The sequence below is a fragment of the Seriola lalandi genome, unplaced genomic scaffold (assembly GCF_002814215.2).
Source record: "Seriola lalandi dorsalis isolate HSWRI2012SDOR001 ecotype SW California unplaced genomic scaffold, Sedor1 jcf7180002054694, whole genome shotgun sequence".
NCBI classification, from domain to species: domain Eukaryota; kingdom Metazoa; phylum Chordata; class Actinopteri; order Carangiformes; family Carangidae; genus Seriola; species Seriola lalandi.
In genome coordinates this window covers 399,130-419,691 of record NW_019525247.1, presented here as the reverse complement: position 1 = coordinate 419,691, position 20,562 = coordinate 399,130, and the positions used below count along the sequence as shown (strand labels likewise).

The 20,562-nt window shown below is 40.7% G+C and overlaps 1 protein-coding gene across 1 annotated transcript; it reads left to right on the top strand.

Moving 5' to 3' along the window:
- Positions 1-1,266: 1,266 nt before the first annotated feature.
- Positions 1,267-18,851, top strand: sh3tc1 (SH3 domain and tetratricopeptide repeats 1). Its single transcript, XM_023423938.2, has 19 exons — positions 1,267-1,439; positions 2,688-2,741; positions 5,149-5,279; positions 5,577-5,682; positions 5,867-6,007; positions 6,198-6,396; positions 6,519-6,595; positions 7,759-7,954; positions 8,307-8,437; positions 9,509-9,547; positions 9,642-11,003; positions 12,444-12,584; positions 12,673-12,894; positions 12,978-13,158; positions 13,312-13,462; positions 14,614-14,736; positions 14,861-15,011; positions 15,153-15,349; positions 17,883-18,851. The coding sequence occupies exons 1-19, from the start codon at positions 1,436-1,438 to the stop codon at positions 18,144-18,146; spliced, it is 3,870 nt and encodes a 1,289-aa protein (XP_023279706.1). The 5' UTR covers positions 1,267-1,435; the 3' UTR covers positions 18,147-18,851.
- The last annotated feature ends 1,711 nt before the right edge of the window (positions 18,852-20,562 follow it).

Below are 20,562 nucleotides of genomic sequence, written 5' to 3'. Positions count from 1 at the left end.
GTGTCACTTTAGTGCTGAGCCATCACTGAACTTGTGATCCTCTTCCTGTGATTGTGCGTCTGCTGCTGTTATAAATTCCTGAGTGTTGCTCCAGTTTTAGAGCTGCTCTGGTTCCACGGAGGAACCGAGCGGAGGAAAGGAAATGCTGAGTGGGTTCCTGGGATGATTAAAAACTCACAGTCTGGGTTAAACACTGTGAAAAACATAAAAGACAGTGAAACAGACAGTTTAGGACACAGACAGTGGTTCAGTCACAGAAGGAGTTTTATTTGTTCAGTGAGTGATTATTAACCTGAAAACTGTGCACTTGAATTCTGAGGAGAGACCTTTTCAAAGCTGAATCTCACACAAAATTAAATAATTATCATTTGAGTTTAGATTCATATGCACAGTCTGAACAGTCTGAACAGTCTGAACAGTCTGAACAGTCTGAACAGGCTGAACAGTCTGAACAGGAGTAAGAAGAAACAATAAAATACTGATCAGGGTTTAGGTCTGTGTCAATAAAGTGTCCAAGCCAAGTTAACCAGAGTAAAACAGGAAACTAAGTGAATGTAATTTCAAATTAATAGTGATGTTAAGATTGTCATTTTATTCACAGTAAATTTAGTCATAACATTTACAGGATATAAAAATACTGACTCCATCTCCCCAAAACAACCCCTATAAATAAGAGACATAAAAATCAATTATACACCAGATATAATATATTTATAAAGTCAATAAATTCAAGTGAATAAATTAACAAATTCATATAAATCATGAACATTTATAATAAATTAACAAACACATGAATTAATAATCAGAGCAATTACATGTTTACATTACATTGTTTCACTTTTTTTTTTTTGCGCTTTTTTGTATAAATTACCCGTCCAACTTTTAGGCTACTTAAGAAGATTCAAAGATAATGTTGACATTGAAAATGTTTTCCATTTCTTCTTCTTTATTTTTATATTTGTGCCTAAAGCTTAACATGATAATGTTTTGAAAAATATATTATTTTTATTTTAAGTTTCAATAATTATTCTAACAACAAATAATTAACAAACTCGATTACTAAAGCTATATTCATTAAGGCAGACTACTGTGAATGGGCTACAAGAAACTAGGCTATAATTTATTTTGTTATTTAGTTTATAGTTTATTCAAATATATTAAAACAATCTCCTCAAAAAATAAGATGCAAACTTGTGAATTCTATGTTTTCTGACACGTTTTTGTCAACATGACTTTTATTTTGAAAAGAAGCAGCAGGGCAGTTCCTGCGGTGAGCTTGACACTGAGACACAAGTTTTGCCGCCTGCATCTGGATGGTTGAGCAGGGCACATGATCCCGGTCGGACCGAGACACCAGGAGCCACAGGTACCGGAGAAAGAGCTGTACTGACGGCCAGCAGCACCGGGGACAGGAAGTCGCGTCAGAACCAGCAGAATGGGTCTGTACTAATATTCTTATAATAATCAAAACAGCTGATTACTGCTCACATACAGCTCATGTCACGTGGTCGATCTAATGTTCCAGTATGTCAGTCAACTGATACAGCTCCAGTGGATGTTACAGGGACTGATAATGGAACAGCTGATGGCAGGAAATAATCCATCAATAACAATTTTGATAATTATTCATATGTAAACCTCCAAACATCAACTGGAGCCGGGAGTTATAAAATGATGAAGTTATTATTATTCATATATCAATCAATTAATCAATCAGAGTTTATTCATATAGGACTTTTCCTGCAGGTCAGTGCAGTTTCAAAGTGTTTCAAGAAGTCAAGAAAGAAAGTGACAATGAGATGCAGTAAAATAGATTTAAAAAGCTGCTGTACGATAACGTTAAATAACAAAAACAAACGTAACAAAATGAATAATTAAAGAACAGATAAAATACAATTTACAACATATTTACAATATAATTGTGTATAATTACAATTACAACATAGTCAGCTGTGATGAGATTAAATTACCACAACTACTGTGAGTGTTCTCCTCACTCACAAAAACCAGTTACAACATCTACATTATAAAATATCTTAGACATTTTAAGGTACATTGACATTTACGAAGTAACTCTTCATTATCTCTTAATTTTTATTTTAAAATGGATTTTCAGTTAAGATGTTTAACATTAATACCTTCATGGATTTAAGACATTTCATTGTGTTTGGTCAGTTTTAACCAGGCCGCTAATTTAAACCACGCAGATAATCCATTAAACTACATTAATCCATTACTTTATGCATTGATTAATCCCTTAAAATTACATTACAAAAGACCTTATTGACATTATTTTTAATGAGTAAATGAATGTAAAGGTAAATAAAGAGACTTCACTCTGATAGTGACAGTCTCCTCTGGTTGGACAGCTCAACATGACCACAGTCTGATCTGAGAGCAGTGGTTGGGGGAGGAGGGTCTCCCACACGGAGTCTGTCCTGCTGGGTCAGAGGTCAAACCCGCAACCTTCCTTTCACTTCACTGAACGTTTAAGCCACTTTACAATGTCCGGAATGATTATTAAGATGCTCTTGCCGTAGCTCTGACTGACACTGTTGTAGATGTGGTGAACGTTGCTTGTTGTGATTCCTGTTGGTGACAGAAACACAGGTGAAGACAGGTCAGTCATAACAGCTGTAGTACTGATATTGTGTGACTCCAGCTGTGCTCTGTAATGTTTTGAACAGATGCTGTCAGTGTGAAGGGAACTCCGTCAACATGTGAGGAGAACGTCCCGGCAGGTAACTTCAGTCTGTCTGATGTCATTAGTGATGCAGAGATAAAAAAAGCACCTGATGTTACGCCTCTGTTGATTTAGGGGCATATGGAGCTTTTGACTGTATGTTGGTGATGTTCCACTGGTTGTCGTCTGTCATTCTTGTTCCACCTGCAGATACCACTGCTTACTGTCTGGCATGTGCCATCTGTGTGCCAGTCTTATATGTGTCTGATGCCACTGGGAAGTGGCATGTGACACCACGTCCCCCTTTTTGCTGGCAGCCATCAGTGTATATAGTCAGTACAGGTCACTGTGTACTGCCCATTAGAGGTTGATATTTATATTCAAGATAAAACAGAGCAAATGTACCATGATGCATTGCTGTCAGTGGCTCTGTCAAAGGGTCATGAGAGTAAACACATGACCTGTAAAACAGACTCAGAGGAAAATCATGTGACAGAATCTGAAGTGGTTTATACCTTGAACCTGTGAGTTCCTCCAAAGTCACTCATTAATCTGACAGTCGGTCACAGTGTCATCATCGAGTCAAATTACTGCATGGGTTTATAGAAGAGGAGCACTGTGGAGTTTAATCATGGAGTGAATCAATCTCATGGTTTAAATCTAACAACAACAGCCACAATCATTCATCACATGAAAAGGTGGTCATACTGTCAACTGCTGGTCAGAAACATGACAGGTCTCATTGTCCATCAGAGTGTTTCAGGTATCTGTAAAGGAAACTGAGTTAGTAGGATTAACACAGATCTATTATATGTTATACCACTATCAGGAAATGGTAGGTGGATTAAGATTTAATTCTCTTAGGGAGTCCAAAAAGAAAGACTGAGCATCAACAGTCATGCACAGTCATTAAGACATCATTCTGACTTTATTCTGACATCATTCTGACATTATTTTGACTTTATTATGACATATTTATGACATCATTATGACATCATTATGGCATAATTATGACATTATTCTGACATCATTATGACATTATTCTAACATTCTGATATTATTCTGACTTTATTATGAAATGTTTATGACATCATTATGACATTATTCTGACATTATGCTGACAATTTGAAGACATTATAATGACATCATTATTACATTATTATGACATCATTATTACATTATTCTGACATTTGTATGTCATAATGACATCATTATGGCATAATTATGACATTCTGACATCATTCTGACATTATTGTGACATTATTCTAAAATCATTCTGACATTATTATGACACAATTATGCCATGGTTATGACATCATTCTTACATTATCATGACATTATTCTGACTTCATTATTACGTAATTATGACATTATGAAATTATTCCAACATAATTCTGACATTATTCTGAAATTTTTATAACATTATTATGACATCAATATGATATTATTCTGACATCATTCTGACATTATTCTGACTTTATTATTACATAATAATGATGTCATATTGACATTATTCCAACATTATCTGACATCGGTATGACATTATTATAACATTATTATGACATCATTCTTACATTATTCTGACTTCATTATTACATAATTATGACACTATGACATTATTCTGACATCATTATGACATTATTCCGACATTATTCTGATATTTGTATGATTCTATTACATCATTCTGACATTATTCTGACATTGTTCTGACATCATTCTGATTCTATTATGGCATAATTATGACATCATTCTGATATTATTCTGACATAATTCTGACATTATTCTGACATCATTCTGTTATCATTATGACATAATTATGACATCAGTTTGACATTAATCTGACTTTATTATTACATAATAATGATGTCATTATGTCATTAATCTGACATTATTCTAAAATCATTCTGAAATTATTATGACACAATTATGACATCATTCTTACATTATCAGGACATTATGACATTATTGTGACATTATTCTGACTTCATTATTATGTAATTATGACATTATTCTGACATCATTATGACATTATCACAACATCATTATGACATTATTCTTACATTTGTATAACATTATTATGACATCAATATGATATTATTTTGACATCATTCTGACATTATTCTGACTTTATTATTCCATTATAATGATGTCATTATGTCATTATTCTGACATGATTCAGACATTAATCTGACAATTTTATGACATTATTATGACATCATTCAGACATTATTCTGACATTTGTCTGCCATCAGTCAGACATCATCTGACCTTTTTTCTCACTGTGTTCTGACTGTTCTGCCTGTTCTCTGCCTGTTCTCTGACTGCTCTCTGTGTTCAGCCTGTTCTCTGTGTTCTGCCTGTTCTCCGCCTGTTCTCTGTGTTCTGCCTGTTCTCTGCCTGTTCTCTGACTGCTCTCTGTGTTCTGCCTGTTCTCTGCCTGTTCTCTGACTGCTCTCTGTGTTCAGCTCTGCCTGTGCAGCTGGAGCTGGTCAGAGGTCCTGAGCGTCTTCCTGCAGACGACCAGTTAAAGGAAATGTTGAGAGGGAAACTGCGTGTTCTGCAGGTCGACAGCACCAAGGTCAACGCTCTCTTCATGGTACAGCTCATGACAAACACACACACACACACACACACACACACACACACACACGCACACACACCTGACCGCCTGACTTATTAAGCTTGTGTCCTTTTAAACTGTAAAGAGCCGTCCAGCCAGGCATGGTAAAGGTGAAGTGTAGTGAGTTAATAAACCACGAGTATTGTGGAAGTTTTTGCCTCCTCTGCTTTTCTCCCCTCCCTCCACTCTCTACTTCAACCCAAATACACCGACCCAAACTGTAACATCGAGGAGTGTCTGTAGTCATGACATCTGTCTTGTCTCTGTCTGCAGGAGCTGTCTGCTCACGTCATCTCCATCAACAGTGAAGAAAAAGTTATTTATGTGAGATTCAAAACATTTGAGGAGATATGGAAGTTCACCACATATTACAATACAGGTATGTTTGTAATGAAATAAAATAATATAGTTGTCAGTGGCATCTTTTGCAATATTTTGAACTATCTGTACTAATGCAACAGTGCTAAATTAATAATGATAATTATTACATGATATTAACGATGTATGTCTGTTTCATAGTAAAATATGATCATCACTTTTCTGCTCCTCCTCCTCTCCTCCAGGTTTCCTGGGTCAGTGTATGGAGAGTTTGTTGTTGGACCAGACGTTCTGGCTCAGTTCTTTAGAGGACGACGTTGCTATTGAAGTTTCCATTCAGGAGGAAACGCTCAACCTTATCTACAAACGCATCCTCATGCAGGAGGGTAGGTGATGAAATCGGCTTGTCACTCAGAAGATGAGATGTCTGCTGCGAGGCTGTACAGGGCAGAAGAAGAATAAGTGCACTGTTATAAAAGTGCAAATATACAGCAGCTAAAGAATGACAGACAGAGAATATATAAATATCACTACAAATGCTAAGACAGACACAATAACCTCACTCTCTGTCCTTAGGTTCGTTGTTTGCTAGTTGCAGCGCCAACCAGATGTTTGACAGCTCCATCTCTGGTGGAGACCTGTACCTGGAGCAGGGAGACATAGCCCAGTTTGAGCCTCCCTTCATGGGCTCAGGTTGGACTGTTCTCTGCCTAGCTGACGGAGCCCGGGGCACTGCACCCAAACCTGCTCTGGAGCCAGTCATTCCTTTTCATCAGTGAGTCGCCTGTACACACAGAGCTGTGTGGACTCAACACATCTCATAGGATCTCACACTGACCTGATCATACAGTAGACAGGCGCTGTTCTGCTCTGGTCTAATAATCCATGTATTCACAGGTGGTTTCTCAAATCCTGTTCTGAGAGCATTTTAGTTGGAGATGGCAAACCTGCCTGTGACTTCCCTCTGCAGTTTGGTAAGAGCAGTAAAAGCTATGGAGGGTGGTTTCAACATATAAAACATATAAACATATAAAAAAGAGAGAAATGCCCTTATATAACTTAGAATCATGTTCATAATTAAGTGTTTTACGTATAACTTTATAGTACTGTAGGGCTACTATTTTAACATTTCAGTTTTATTTTATCATTTCATCTTTCTTCAGGAATTACATTTTGACTGCAACTTTTTTACAGTATTTCAACAATTCCAAATGTTTCAACTGCATCATTATTATCATTATTATTATTATTAGTAGTAGTAGTAGTAGTAATAGTAGTAGTATAGACTTGATTTAACTCCAATTCATGCCTAAAGTTTAGCTGAATCTTCAAATCCTTTTACTTCAGATGGTACTTCGGCTTTGTTAAGGGCTTATATTAAAGGTCAATATAGTATAGAGGGAGATGTCCATGTGTTGTTTGATTATAAAGCAGGTCTAGGTTCTTTAGTAAAACTGTGACTGTATTAAAGCGCTCGGTCCACAGAGAAATGGACACAGCCTGTATTCAGAAACTGAGCCTTAAAACCAGCCGTCAGGACTTCTGGAACTTTGTGATGTCACAACAAAGCAGTCACCACTCTCACTGCACAACCTTGTAGGATTTGGTTTCTCTGAGTGTTTACCTGAAATCTGCAATATTCTTTGGATCACTCAGAAAACAGTCGGCCAATCAGAAGAAACGCTCAGAGCCTGAGGGTGGTGACTGTCTTGTTGTGACATCACAAAGTTCCAGAGGTTTCTGATTGGCTCCAGGGAGAAGTCAGAGGAGATGTAAAACTACATTTATATTGTTTTTGGTTCTTAAAACCACAAATATAACTTCTTATGGCTCAACACTTCAAATAAAACACAGAAGAGGAAAATATGGAGCGTTAAACTACCATTTCAACCAGGAATTACATTTTATCTGCCATTTAACTTTAACTTTTTTATAGTATTTCAACAATATATTAAAAAATTTCAGCCGTAAAATACATACATTTTCCTTGTTCAACTGACAATTCAACTGCTGTCATCAGTTTGATACAGTATATGAAGAGCTTACAGCAGCCCTCTCTACAGTTATCAATGATATGTTATGTTTAGTGTTTCCTGAAGAGAATTAAAAGCCTTAATGTTCACTCTGCTCTGTTCAGCCAGGGGCACCTGTGTGGCTACAGAGGAATATGATGCTGAGGGCCCAGATGAGCTGAGCATGGAACTAGGTGATCGTATCATCATTGTGGGACTCCTGGTGTCTTGTTTTGATTGGTTCACAGGGAGAAAGGAGGCGACAGGAGAAGTGGGTCTGGTCAAGACGAGCCTAGTGAAACCGTCCACTGACATTTGCGAGTGGGTGTATCACCGATATTAATTATATGTCATCTATTATGTAGTATATGTGGATATATTGTATTATAAAACACACATTCAGTAATTTTACAATAGAGCACAGTGGTAAGAGAAAGTAGGTGAAGCTTTTGGAATTATCTTCACTTATGTTTAAATTTGTGTTAAAATCTGATCAGATCTTCATCAAAGTAACAATAATGAACAAACCCAATCTGTTTGAACTAATGACAAACAAATCAGTGTTTTCTTGTCAGGTGGCCAGTTAATGCAGAAAAACAGGCCGTTCCAGAGGCTTCACATGTTTTCTTGTCACTGTTTACAACAGGATTATATGCTGTTCTCTTCTCTGCAGCTCAGCAGATATTTTTTTGGAGAAAGAGGACGGGACGTTCTTCAGTCTGCAGGAGGACAAAGTCATAGAGGAGACGACGACTTTACTGAAGAAGAGATCCCAAGATGACACTGGTCACAACTACAAACTGGGTAAGAGAGGCTGCAGTGCTGATGTTCAGCAGGTGTAAAGTTTACCATGTTCCCCATTTTACTTTAGTGTGTTAGCATGCTAATTAGCACTAAACACTCCAGTCCAGCTGAGGCTGATGGGTCATAAACTTTGCAGGTATTTGCTCGTGAACCAAAGGATTACTGTAGTTTCCTGCATAAATATATGAGCCTAATTTCATGGCAGTCCACAGTTGTCAAGATGCTTCAGTAGAAGTCAAAACCAGTCAGCTGTGTGATCGTGCTAGTCATTAGGATTCATCCTCTGGGGACGATGAAGATGTCGACATCCTCTGACCACACGTATCAAAACTGTAAGGAAGACAGAAATCTGTTGAATGTATTCTCACCTCTGACAAAACAAAAGTAACACACTGTTATGAACAGGGATGATCCGAAGAACCTACTTAATTGGAATTGGCTCACGGCAGCAGTGTTAAGGTTGTTTCTTCTATAACTGAAGAGACCAGGGAGTGAAATGAGCAGAATCCACCACACACACACAGAGCAGTAAAGACAAGGAGGAGAACAGACTCTGGGTTAATGTGAGCTCAGCACAGGCGTCATGACAACCAGACTCACAAAACATCCTTTTGGCCATAACTCACAAATTCATTCAGTAATTAAGGCACAATTTAACAAAAATGTCTATATGGATAAAATGATCCAGAGAAGACATTTTATATCCAAAAGGTCAAAGGTCAACTTCACATTGACATCATAATGACATCAAACTGTAACTGTAACTCAGGAAGGAGAGGTCGTGACCACATGTCCTGTAACTTGGCTGGTTGAAACAACCACGAGGAGGTGATTCCAGTTTTATTGTATTTCAGTTTTTCATTTGCCGCTGTGGGGAAGTGATGAACTCCCAACAATGCAGCTCCTCCCATGTGACCTCTTGTCAGTCTGAACATGTACGAGGAAGCTCACTGATGTGCCGGACCGTTCTTGATTTATGAAACCAATGTTTAAAACATTTTACAATTGGATTTGAACTGAATCGTTGTTTTTAGGAAGTTGTCTCATTCACTTTTTCTTGTTCAATCTCAGATGTTATCAGTTGCCAAGACTCTGAGAAGAAACCATTAGGTAAGCGTTTCTGCTTAAATGTCATATGAACATGTTTTTTATTTGTCTCTTCTTTAGTTTAGTTTTGCTTGTTCCATCCATTTCTCTGTTGCAGTCAGCTGTTTGAGTGAAGCTGAGACTCAGCAGACTGAGCTGAAGATGAACATTCAGAGGATTCTGGATCAGGGAAAAGACTCAGCACCAGATCTCACCGTGACCATGAAACGGTCTCGGGAGGACTCGGTTCCGTCTACAGAGGCTGAAGACCCGAGCCCCCCCCGTTTCACCGTTCACCCGATTGTTGAAGGAAACAACAACACTGAGAGCTTCATTCCCCTCTTCTCGTTTCTGGAGGGACAGCTCTACAAAGCAGAGTTTGGCGTCCTGTACGGTCTCAACTCTGAACTCCTCACCTCCTCCACCTTCTCTGGTCACTCTGACGAGGATCAGCTGATCGCTTTCCTGGCTGTTGCCAGGGAAACAGCCAGGAAGAAGCGACTCTTCTGGTCACAGACTCGTTTGTGCTTCCTATTGGGTAAGCTCTGCGCTGGGAGGTCAAAGTTCAGCCAGGCTCGGGTTTACTTTGAGGAAGCCCTCAGCGTTCCACGGGAGGGCTTCAGGGACTTCAAGCTGTTGGCCAGTATCTATTCTAACCTGGCCGCCATTTACCTGCTGCAGAAAAACACAGAGAGCTTCTTTGCTGTGACTCAACGACTCGTTGCCTTGATTCTGGGAATCCCAGACTGCATGCAGAGCTTAGAGGACAATTCTGCTCTTAAATACATCCTCAAGAAAGCTGTGCTCTCCCACAACAGAAAGGCAGAGGCCCGGGCTTGTTACTTGTTGGCAAAGCACCACTGGACCCACGCTGATGGGGCTCAAGCTGTCCCCTATCTTGAAAGACTACTTGTTCTTTGTGCTGAAGCTCAAAGAACATGGAGCATCTCTCTGAGTCATGGATACCTCAGCCTGGGGAGGCTCTACAGTCAACTCTGCCTCCCCCACCTCAGCGTCAGTTCAGCAAGGAGAGCTTCTCTGCAGCCGTCTGCCCAGCTGAGCGACTGTCTTCACAGCATGGGTCTGGTTCTGGACAATGTACACAAACTGAATGGGATCACGGAGCAAGATGTCTCCGTCCCGCCTCAAGTGGCGCCATTTTTACACCAGGCCCTCTCATTCACCAAGTTCCAGGGAGGAGGGAAGAACCAACACCACACTTTGTTCCATCAGCTGACTGTATGTCTCTGCCAGCTGTTTTATAAGCACAGAATGGTTGGCCACGCCATCCACCAAATGCATCGCCTCATCAACAACAGTCCACCTTTACAGCAAGTCCCCATCTCAGTGCCAGAGAGAAACAGCGCCCTCATCTGGCTGGCATGGCTTCACATCGACGACCAACAGCCTGGTGTGGCTCTGGACATACTGGACTCGGTCCTGTCTTCAATGCCAGAGCACTGCACAAGCCCCCTGGAGGGTCAGTGGATTTTTATGGTTACATGTTACAGCAAGATGAAACTTAAAATTATTACACAACTATGGTTGCCACCTGTCTCGTAAAATACACAATTGTCCCGTTTCTTACAATTAAATACTGCGTCCCGGGACACTGTTTGTCCCGTATTCCCAGTTGCCTTGAACTCAGCATCATCCAACCCGCATTCAGCCTCTTATGGCTAGTACCGGCCTGCCCATAGCGTTCGTTGGTTTGGTTGGTTAGTTTTAAGCACAAGGAACGATAGATCGTCAGTGATAGGGTGAGAGAACGTGTGTTAATAAGTTAATTTGAAGTTTAAGTTAATAAGGTGTACGTTAAATAGCTAGTAATAAGCATCTGCCAACGTTGTGTTATGTGCATTTCATTGTGCAAACATTAATGTCTTATCTTTCGTATCTTCCTTTACACTAAGGTTTTGTGTTTGTAGATTATTTCTTAAAATTAGCACTGTGAAATGATGTGAGGATACATGCTGTTTTTTTCATGGTCTCTCTGTCACGCTCTGATGTTGGCCTATTGTTCTCAGCTATGACAAAATTACCACTAGAGAAGCCTGTTGAGTTGTGATAAAGAGATGGAGTTCATTTGTCAACATTGACTGAAGTAAAATTGATTCGAAGTTTCTAACTTCAAAGATATCTATAAAGCTTATTTCTAAAAAACATTGGTTATAGAGCACTTCAAAGTATGAATCTTAAGATTTTATTAAAACAATATTTAAAGTTATGATTTACCACAACTAGTGCCCCACCCCACTCTTGGGCCAGACGTGATCGGGCCCCAGTGGAGCGGCGCCCCCACTGGAGGGGGCGTCCTTTATTTTTCTGCATGGAAAAGTGGCGACCCTATATACAGTTGTCAGTTATATGTCAGTGACATGTTTTATTAACAGGAGCACATGCTCATAACGGCTCCTGTGGTTAGCCTGTGTCCCGTGTCAGAGCATTGTGCCCATCCTCAGAGATTAAAGGAGCTATTTGTAGGTTTAGCTATTGCTACATAGCAACGTTTGCATTGACAACTGTTTACTTGCCAGTCTTGCCAAGAACTTCAGCCAGGTAATAATACTCGACATATATTGCACTGTGGGTTGGACCTCGCTTCAGTCAGCAAGAAACAGACATCTCATATTATTTATTTATAAAGCTTCCAAACTACCTCAAATCTCTTCCCTCATTTAAATCCAGTATCCACAGTAACTACTTCCAATCGATATCCCTCATGTTCACACTTATATTGTCAGAACTGGTTTCAGGTACTATGCATACTATAGTCTTACATTTCCCTTGGAGATTTTAAATCTTTACTATTTGATGTATTTTATGACTATTATAAATGTTTTTGTTAATTCTCTGTGTCTTAGTTTGCTCCTGGCTGTGTCATTCATGCTAAAGTACATGTGTTTGACTGAACATGAAGGTGTGGTGCTCAACATGCGTGGTGTGGCACTCCGATGTATGGGCGACCTCCAGAGGGCGGCAGAGAGCTACCAGGCTGCCGTCGACATCTGCCAAGAGTATGAGGACCTGCCAAACTGGGCTGTAGCTCAGGCTAACCTCGGTAAGACCACACAGGCTGTGTGACAGGTGGGTCTTCCGGCGGACTTCAGTCCTGTGAGGTGACATTGTCCTTCCTCGTCCTCATGAAGGGCTGCTGTGTCTGAAGGCGGGAGCTAGAGGCCTGGCTCAGAGGCACCTGACGGAGGCTGTGCAGCTGTTCTCAGAGCTGGATTCAGACGGTCATGAGGCGAACTTCATCACAGTGCTGCTGAAGCTTGGGCAGCTCTACGTGACGCAGCAGCAGGTGCACTATGGGAAAGGATGCTACGAGTGGGCTCTGCTGCTGGCTATCAACGCCAACCTGTTAGACTGTAGGTGCATTTGTTCTGGTTTATATTCTGGGATCATGCTGTGTTGTTTCAGTGATCTGTAACTGACTGTTGCTCGTTGCCAGGTCAGCTGACTGCAACCAGAGACCTGTGCTGTCTGTACGGCAGTGAGAGTCCAGACCAGGCCCAGTGCATCATCTACAACCAGCACCAGGTCCAGCTGCTGAGACGCACCGGAGACAGAGCACAGGAGGGGGACGCACTGGAGGCCGTCAGCCAGCTCTACCTCACTCTGGGCACAGAGAGGTGTGTGTGTGTGTGTGTGTGTGTGTGTGTGTGTGTGTGCGTGCGTGCGTGCGTGCGTGCGTGCGTGCGTGCGTGCGTGCGTGCGTACTTGTGTGTGTGCGTCAAAGATGAGTTTGAGTTGTTGAAATAATCTAAGTGTGTGAATGTTGTCAGGGCGTACAGGGCAGCTCTGGACTACACCAAGAGCAGTCTGGGTATTTTCATCGATCTGGGCTGCAGGGAGAAGGAGGCGTACGGCTGGCTGCAGGCCGGGATGATCTACCACCTGCTGGGCCAGACTGAGCTGGTGGACCTTTATGTTCAGGTCTGAGAACACACAGTCTCTGTCTGTCAGTCGGATGCTAAACTGTTGAGTTTTAAAGTACTGTTAGGTCTGAAATGGTGGATTTTTTTTGTTGTTGACTTTTGTATTTTTGTATCATGCCATTAGAGTGGTCTGTCCCACAAAATATGAAATATAAAAATCAAAATCCAGCAGCTCCATCCATCCACTAGCTTACCCTTTGAGGGTCGTGGGGGGGCTGAACCAATCCCAGCTGACATTGAGTGAGAGGCAGGGGTACCACTTTACACTTATAAAGGGTTTATAAATGGTATATAGTTGGGTTATTAATTAGTTTGTTAACACTTTAGAAAACAGAAATAAACAATTATAAACAAGTTACAACAGTTTCCATACATCAATGCAGGCTCACTATTTGGCAAGATCAAGTTAATGCTTTCTACATATTAATCTTACTACTGACTTAGTACCATTTATAACTGGTAAAAGGAACCTTATTTGTAAATCATTTATATATCATTTATATTTATATCATTTATTAACAAGTTACAATAAGATCTCCAGCCTATCACAAAGCTGCTTCTAGCAACTAACATTTATAATCCAAATAAAACAAAACAACAAAAGCAAATCATTGATACTAAATATCTCTAGGTTAAAGCTCCATATTTTCCTCTTCTGTGTTTTATTTGAAGTGTTGATCCACAAGAAAATATATTTGTGATTTTAAGAACCAAAAACCATCTCAGTGTAGTTTTACATCTCCTCTCTCAGGCTTCTCTCTGGAGCTCTAGTGACAACAGGTCAGTGAGCCAATCAGAAGAGAGGAGCCTCTCTTCTGATTGGCTGACTGTTTTCTGAGTGTTAGAATAAAAATATAGCAGATGCAAGGTTGGATGGTGGGTCCAGGTGGGCGGGGTTTGGGGCTGTTGAGTTACCACAGTCTTTCTGTCAGCTCTAACCAGTCTTGACTTTGTCCTGCACTGCCGCCACATGATTGGCTGATTGAATAATTGCACAAATCCTAAAAACTGGTGTGTATTAGAAAACTGTACTTTTTCCGGACTGTGTTCGTGGGACCCTGAACATCTGCTGCCACTGACAGGTAAACTAAAACTCACAGTGAGAAGTTTCAGAATAAAAGCCTGTGTTTGTGCTGATGTCCCTGTCAGGTAGCTCAGGACGTCGCTCTGAGCATCGGAGACACCAGGTTCATCCTGAAGCTGCTGGAAGCTGCAGGAGACATTTTCTTCAACAGCTGCCAGGACAGAGACAAAGCCATCACCTTCTACAGGGTAGGTGCTGAAACTATAGCAATAAGAGTTCTGTTTAAAGTGACTCAGAATTATCCTTTAAGCCTTTCAAATTGTCCTGTGTGTGTGTGTGTGTGTGTGTGTGTGTGTGTGTGTGTGTGTGTAGGACCGAGCTCTGCCCATCGCAGTGAAGAGCGGCAGCGTTCACACCAGGCTGAGGCTGTGTAATAAACTGACTGAGGTGATGCTCAGTCTCCAGCTGTACGGGGACGCTGTGGAGTTTGCTCAGACTGCTCTGGACATCAGCATCACTCAGGGTACGAGAAACAAGTCAACACAGAGACTCAGCAGCTCTGTGGGTTTATCACAGGCAGTTAGTGGTAGATAGTGGTGCACATGTGAGTTTTTCCTGACAGTTTGAAGTCCTGTGTTTTTATGCGTTTGTGTTTTACATACAGGTGAGTGTCTGAATGAGCGGGTGGCCTACCACCGCCTGGCCTCTCTCTACCACCGCCTGGAGCAGTATGAACTTGCTGAACACCATTACCTGAAGACCCTGACCCTGTGTCCAGCACCTCTGCAGTTTGATGAGGAGACACTGTACTACGTCAGGGTCTACCAGACACTGGGGGACATCATCTTCTACGACCTGAAGGTGAGGGGTCACGTAACAGGTCACCGAGACAATGTGCCACACTGTTTTGTTCAGAGTTCAGACTGAGGCCTACTTGAGCTGATGTGCCGCAAAATATCAATGATGTGCACCCCCAGACTGTAAAGGTTACATCCAGAGTCCTGTCCCAGGTCAAGACCATCAAGTTGGGAGTTGAAAGACCAGGGGTCAGATGCGTAAATGATGCGTACACATAAAAACCATGCGTACACATAAAGTGGTATTCATAAACACAGGATATTCCTTTGAGTGATCCATGTTACAGTGAAGTGGAAATACTAAATCAGAGACACGTAATTTAACACAAAATAAAATAACGGACTTCACGGAGCTTCATTCATTATCATGATTATACGTTTTATTGTTTACACAGCAATAACTGTCAGGGATAGTGGTAAGTAGGACCCAAATGCAGCCAACACATTGGGGACGATGCAGACAGGTTTATTCAACACAAGAACCAGAGAACAACGGAGAGACAACAGGGATAAACAGACGAACCGACAATGACAAAGGAGAGCACAAAGACTATATAGACAAGGGAAGCCAAGGGTGATTGAACACAGGTGAAACACATTAGGGCGGGGCAGACAATTACCACACAAACAAGACCAAGACAGGAAGCAAAACACTGAGACACACAAGGAAACCTTATTACAAAATAAAACCGGAAGTGCGAAAAGTCCAAAACAAAACTAACAAAAAGTGTCTGCCATAGCAAACCATGACAATAACAATTGAACAATCATAAACAGAACTAATGTTTGTGCTCAATGTTTCCTTCAGCATCATTTAATGTTCTTATTCTTCATTTTGAGTCATTGTGTAACTGTTTCATACTATTAGAATATTGACTGATCAGTGTTGGAGCCTCATTAAGACTCTCTGGTCCCAATAAACTTTACATTAGAGTAATTGTACTAAAGTAAACTGATGAACGTTTGTACCTGTTTCACAATCAGAGAAATTCTTTTTCTCCTCTTCCTTCTGTGTCTGATCACTTGTGGTGGAGACAAACTGACTGATTATTGATGGCTGATCGTGGGAGTGGAAATGAGGCTCGTGCACATGCGCCCGAGTTCTCAACGAGTGAGATTTATAAAGTGGAACCATGCGCACACATGGCTTTATAATCCTGCTGAAAAGAATGTGTGTGTATGTTTCTGGTTTTGTGCGACACGTAGTTTCAGTCATGAATCTACACTGAGTTTTATGCATCTGGCCCCTGAACTTTGTTTGAAGAACTTAGCAAGTCATTCATCATCGAAGATGAGTTCCAAGTCATTTCTGATTTTGTCAATGAAACGCTGCACAGACAACAGGAAAGGCCCATCTCAACACAAAGTTAGCATAGTGCTAATCTTCATACTCCTTAACCCGCTCAGGGAACTCTTGTTCCCTGTACGGAGGCATCTGCTTTTGTTATGATTTCACTTATTTATTCCTTTTTCCTAATAATTTCTCACCAATCTGTACCTGTGACTATTGCTCAGCTGTTTCAGAACCATGGACAGAGCTGTTTGTTGTGTAGCTGCCACACAGTGATAGTTTTCACAGTTACCACCTCTTTGTTCTTCAGGCACTGTGGATGTTTTTATAATAGGGACAAATTATTTTCAGTTGTTCAGACTGAAGGACGTGTTGGTGTTGCGCGCTGGTCTTTTGTTCATGCATGTGCATCATAGACTGTAAATAAAGATGGACGTAGCCTCTGTGGTGTCACTCACAGGTTTCTGAAGAGCGGTTTTGAAGCTCAGAAAGAGCTGCTCCACCGTCGCCATCTTGGCAGTGCCTGACTCCGCCCCTAACTCCCAACTAATCCTAAAATGGAAGCAAGATTTTGGTGTAAATGCTCACCCACCTGTCACACAAAGAGACCACGCCCATAATTATATATAACTTTAATCCTTAATCAAATGTAAACAGGTGAGTTATATAAACAGTTGTCATGAAGGAGGAAATTAGCTCTAGAGAAAGCTCTAGATCTAATTTAGCTCTAGAAAACTGTTTTTGTACCAGGCTGTAAACATGTTTATTTCTGCTGTAAAGTTGGATTTTAACATGGGAGTCTATGGGGACTGACTCCCTGTTGGAGCCAGACTCTAGTGGTCATTAGAGGAACTGCAGGTTTTGGTGTCGGCTTCAGTTTTCAGCCCTGGAGGTTGCTGCTTGGTGTGCATGAACATCTTTGCACTCATGCACACTACAAACAAAATGGGCACTCACTCATAAAAACATTGCTGCTCTCTACTCAGTACTAGAGTTCGAATTCCATAACAGCATATAACTTGAAAATAGAAAATAAAAATTAAAATGTGCTTCTTTTCTTGAAGATTAATATAAATAAACAAACTTAAATATAAATGAATCATGATCTCGAAATAACAGGATAAAAACAATGCAACCAACTTGGCTTCCGTATTAATGTGTTTTTAACTGTCATTTGTATCAAACACAACAGACAATAATATGACCAAATTTTTAAGGGCCGTGCATTTTGCCGTTCTCTCTCCAGGACCCGTTCGATGCTGCAGGCTACTACCACCTGGCTCTGGCTGCAGCCATGGACCTGGGCAACAAGAGGTCTCAGCTGCAGCTGTGCACGCGCCTCGCCACCATCTACCACAACTTCCTCATCGACCGGGATCTGTCGCTCTTCTTCTACCAGAAGGCGAGAGGCTTCGCTGCAGAGCTGAACGTGAGGAGGATTAATATCTCCCCAGATCAGCTTCACAGAAGCATCTCACAGGACAAGGCCACCGGAAAATTTGCTAACTAACTTCTTGATTGACGCACAAAGAAAAAAAACCCCAGAAGATGGATGAGTGGATGTGTTGTTTCTTTTTTTTTTTTTTAAATCTTTTTGGCTTTTTTTTCTTTAACTGATCACAAAGGAGTTCCCATTTTTAAAGACCCTCTCTGGAGATGATGAAGATGAGGTTGCCACAGAATTGTTGTACTTTATGCACAAGATTAAACATTAGTGTCCTTCATTAATTCACATTAAAATAAATCAATAGGTAGATGTCACGCCCTAAATGCACTTGCTCCATGTGCTTAACGTCGTGAGTTTAGATTGAAATAGGGCCTGCAGTATTTATAAGCTCAATAATCTCAGTCTGCTCCAGTAAAAATCTAAAGACACTAACAAGCAAAACACAAACTCAAGTGAAACTGTTCTCTCGTCTTTCTAGAAAATATACAATAATAAACTTTTTCAGTGACCTCGAGTAGCTGGTACAGATTTTGATGGATTCATACGATGAGATTTAATATCTCCTGGTACTTAATGAACTACTGACACTGAATTCTCCTGATGGATTTAGTTAGAGGCTCTGTGACCAGCTCCGTTTTCTACCTGTATTTATTGAACCATCACAGCAGCTTCTGGAAATGTGGAAATAAATTTAACTCAATCAATAAAAATGTTAATATTATTCAGACTGTTGATGAGATTAAAGATATACAACTGAATGCATGTTAATCAGATTTTCCGTTTGAATGATTTTGATTTGAGCTGCTACAGAACCACATGTTGCCCATGTGTCAGCACGTGTTCCACACATTTCACGTGCAAAATCACATGCACGTGTGTCATATGTGCTCACGTGTGTCCATATGGACTGTGGTAATGGTCGTTACTGAATTCATCCAAAATGTAATTAAAAAAATGAATTTAATTTAAGCAAAATAAGGATTTTGTTCTTAATGCTTAAATTGCACTGAATGAATCTGATTCACGTGCTTTCAGCAGTTTTGACAATAACAACTTTTCATACACAGAGCCATGTAAACGAAGGATGAAGTCCTATACAGTCATTCCCACGGCCCCTCTACTGCCAAACCATCATGATCCAGGTGTTCATTAAAGTCCAGGTAATCCCAGCTGACGGACTGTGTGTGCTCTAACACCACCTGTCGAACAGCAGTGAGAGATTGTGAGTGTCAGGCGACACTCGTCTCTTTATGGTCCGGCCAAATTAAACATGATCCGTCATCTTTCCTGCTTCCTTCCATGATTAATAGAGGAAATCAGTTGGTGCTGGAGTTTGATTTCGGCAGTGAATTACCTGACAGGCCTCAGGTGTGGTTGTAGTTTCTGACCTGAGCTCTCACTGAGTCTTTGAAGAAACTCTAATGAAACTGACATCTACGATATATTCATGAAGTGAAAGTTGTTCTGTGGTTAGTTTTATTAATGCTCCACTTAAACTCATATGTGAGTGAAACAAGTGACCGAATAAATGATTTGATCTCGGATCCACAGACTCTGAGTTCTCAGGATCTCAGCTTCCCCTCAGACTCAAGTGTTTGATGATATAATGAGTCTCTGGTGTCTTTTACAATAACTACAGTTTAATTAGGTTTTACAGGACGAGTCTTTAATGAAACTATGAGCCTGATGAGAAACTGCACTGCTTCCTTCCCTATGACCATTAATGTCTTGTTCGTGTTACATTGCAGTCTACAGTGACAGTGATGATGAAAAGACACAAGGTGAAGATAATAAAGACTTCACAGGTGGTCAGATTTCTTCACAGTCTGCTCTCTTTGGTTCACACTGTTGTTCAGTAAGTTAACCTGTTATATTTAAACCTTCAGCCTACTGTGTAAGGTGCACACTCTCATCTGGTTTTATATACAGTTTCCATCAATCACCTGATTATGACGAAAATTACTATGAATTTCCCCTACCGGATAAATAAAGTATCTATTTATCTATCTAATGTAAGGAAATATACTTGGACTTGGACACAAAGGGACTTCCAGGTGTGCATGTAAAATAATTCCTTTACTTCAATTCTTTCAGGAACAGAACCGTTCTGAAGCCCAGAGTGAGCTGCTCCACCGTCGCCATCTTGGCAGTACCTGACTCCGCCGAACTCCCGGCTAATGGGCAAAGAGGAGGAGCGCGTGTGGTGCTGAGACTGCAGTGCGTGATGGTTCGTGGCAAGCATACACTCACCCACCTGTCACTCAAAGCGGCCACGCCCTTAATTATGCAGAACTTTAAGCCTTAATAAAATTTAAACAAGCGAGTTATGTAAAAATTCACTGCCCGTACAGTCGTCAGGAAATTAGCTCTAGAGAGCAAAACTGTTTTTGTACCAGGCTGTAAACATGTTTATTTGTGCTGTAAAGTTGGACATTTTTAACATGGGAGTCTATGGGGACTGACTCACTGTTGGAGCCAG

What these genes read in the sequence shown, in the direction of transcription:
- sh3tc1 (XM_023423938.2), top strand. An exon ending in ACGCATCCTCATGCAGGAGG is followed by an intron (nt 6,008 to 6,197) that starts GTAGGTGATGAA and finishes CTCTGTCCTTAG; the next exon opens with GTTCGTTGTTTGCTAGTTGC. An exon ending in TCATCTTCTACGACCTGAAG is followed by an intron (nt 15,350 to 17,882) that starts GTGAGGGGTCAC and finishes TTCTCTCTCCAG; the next exon opens with GACCCGTTCGATGCTGCAGG.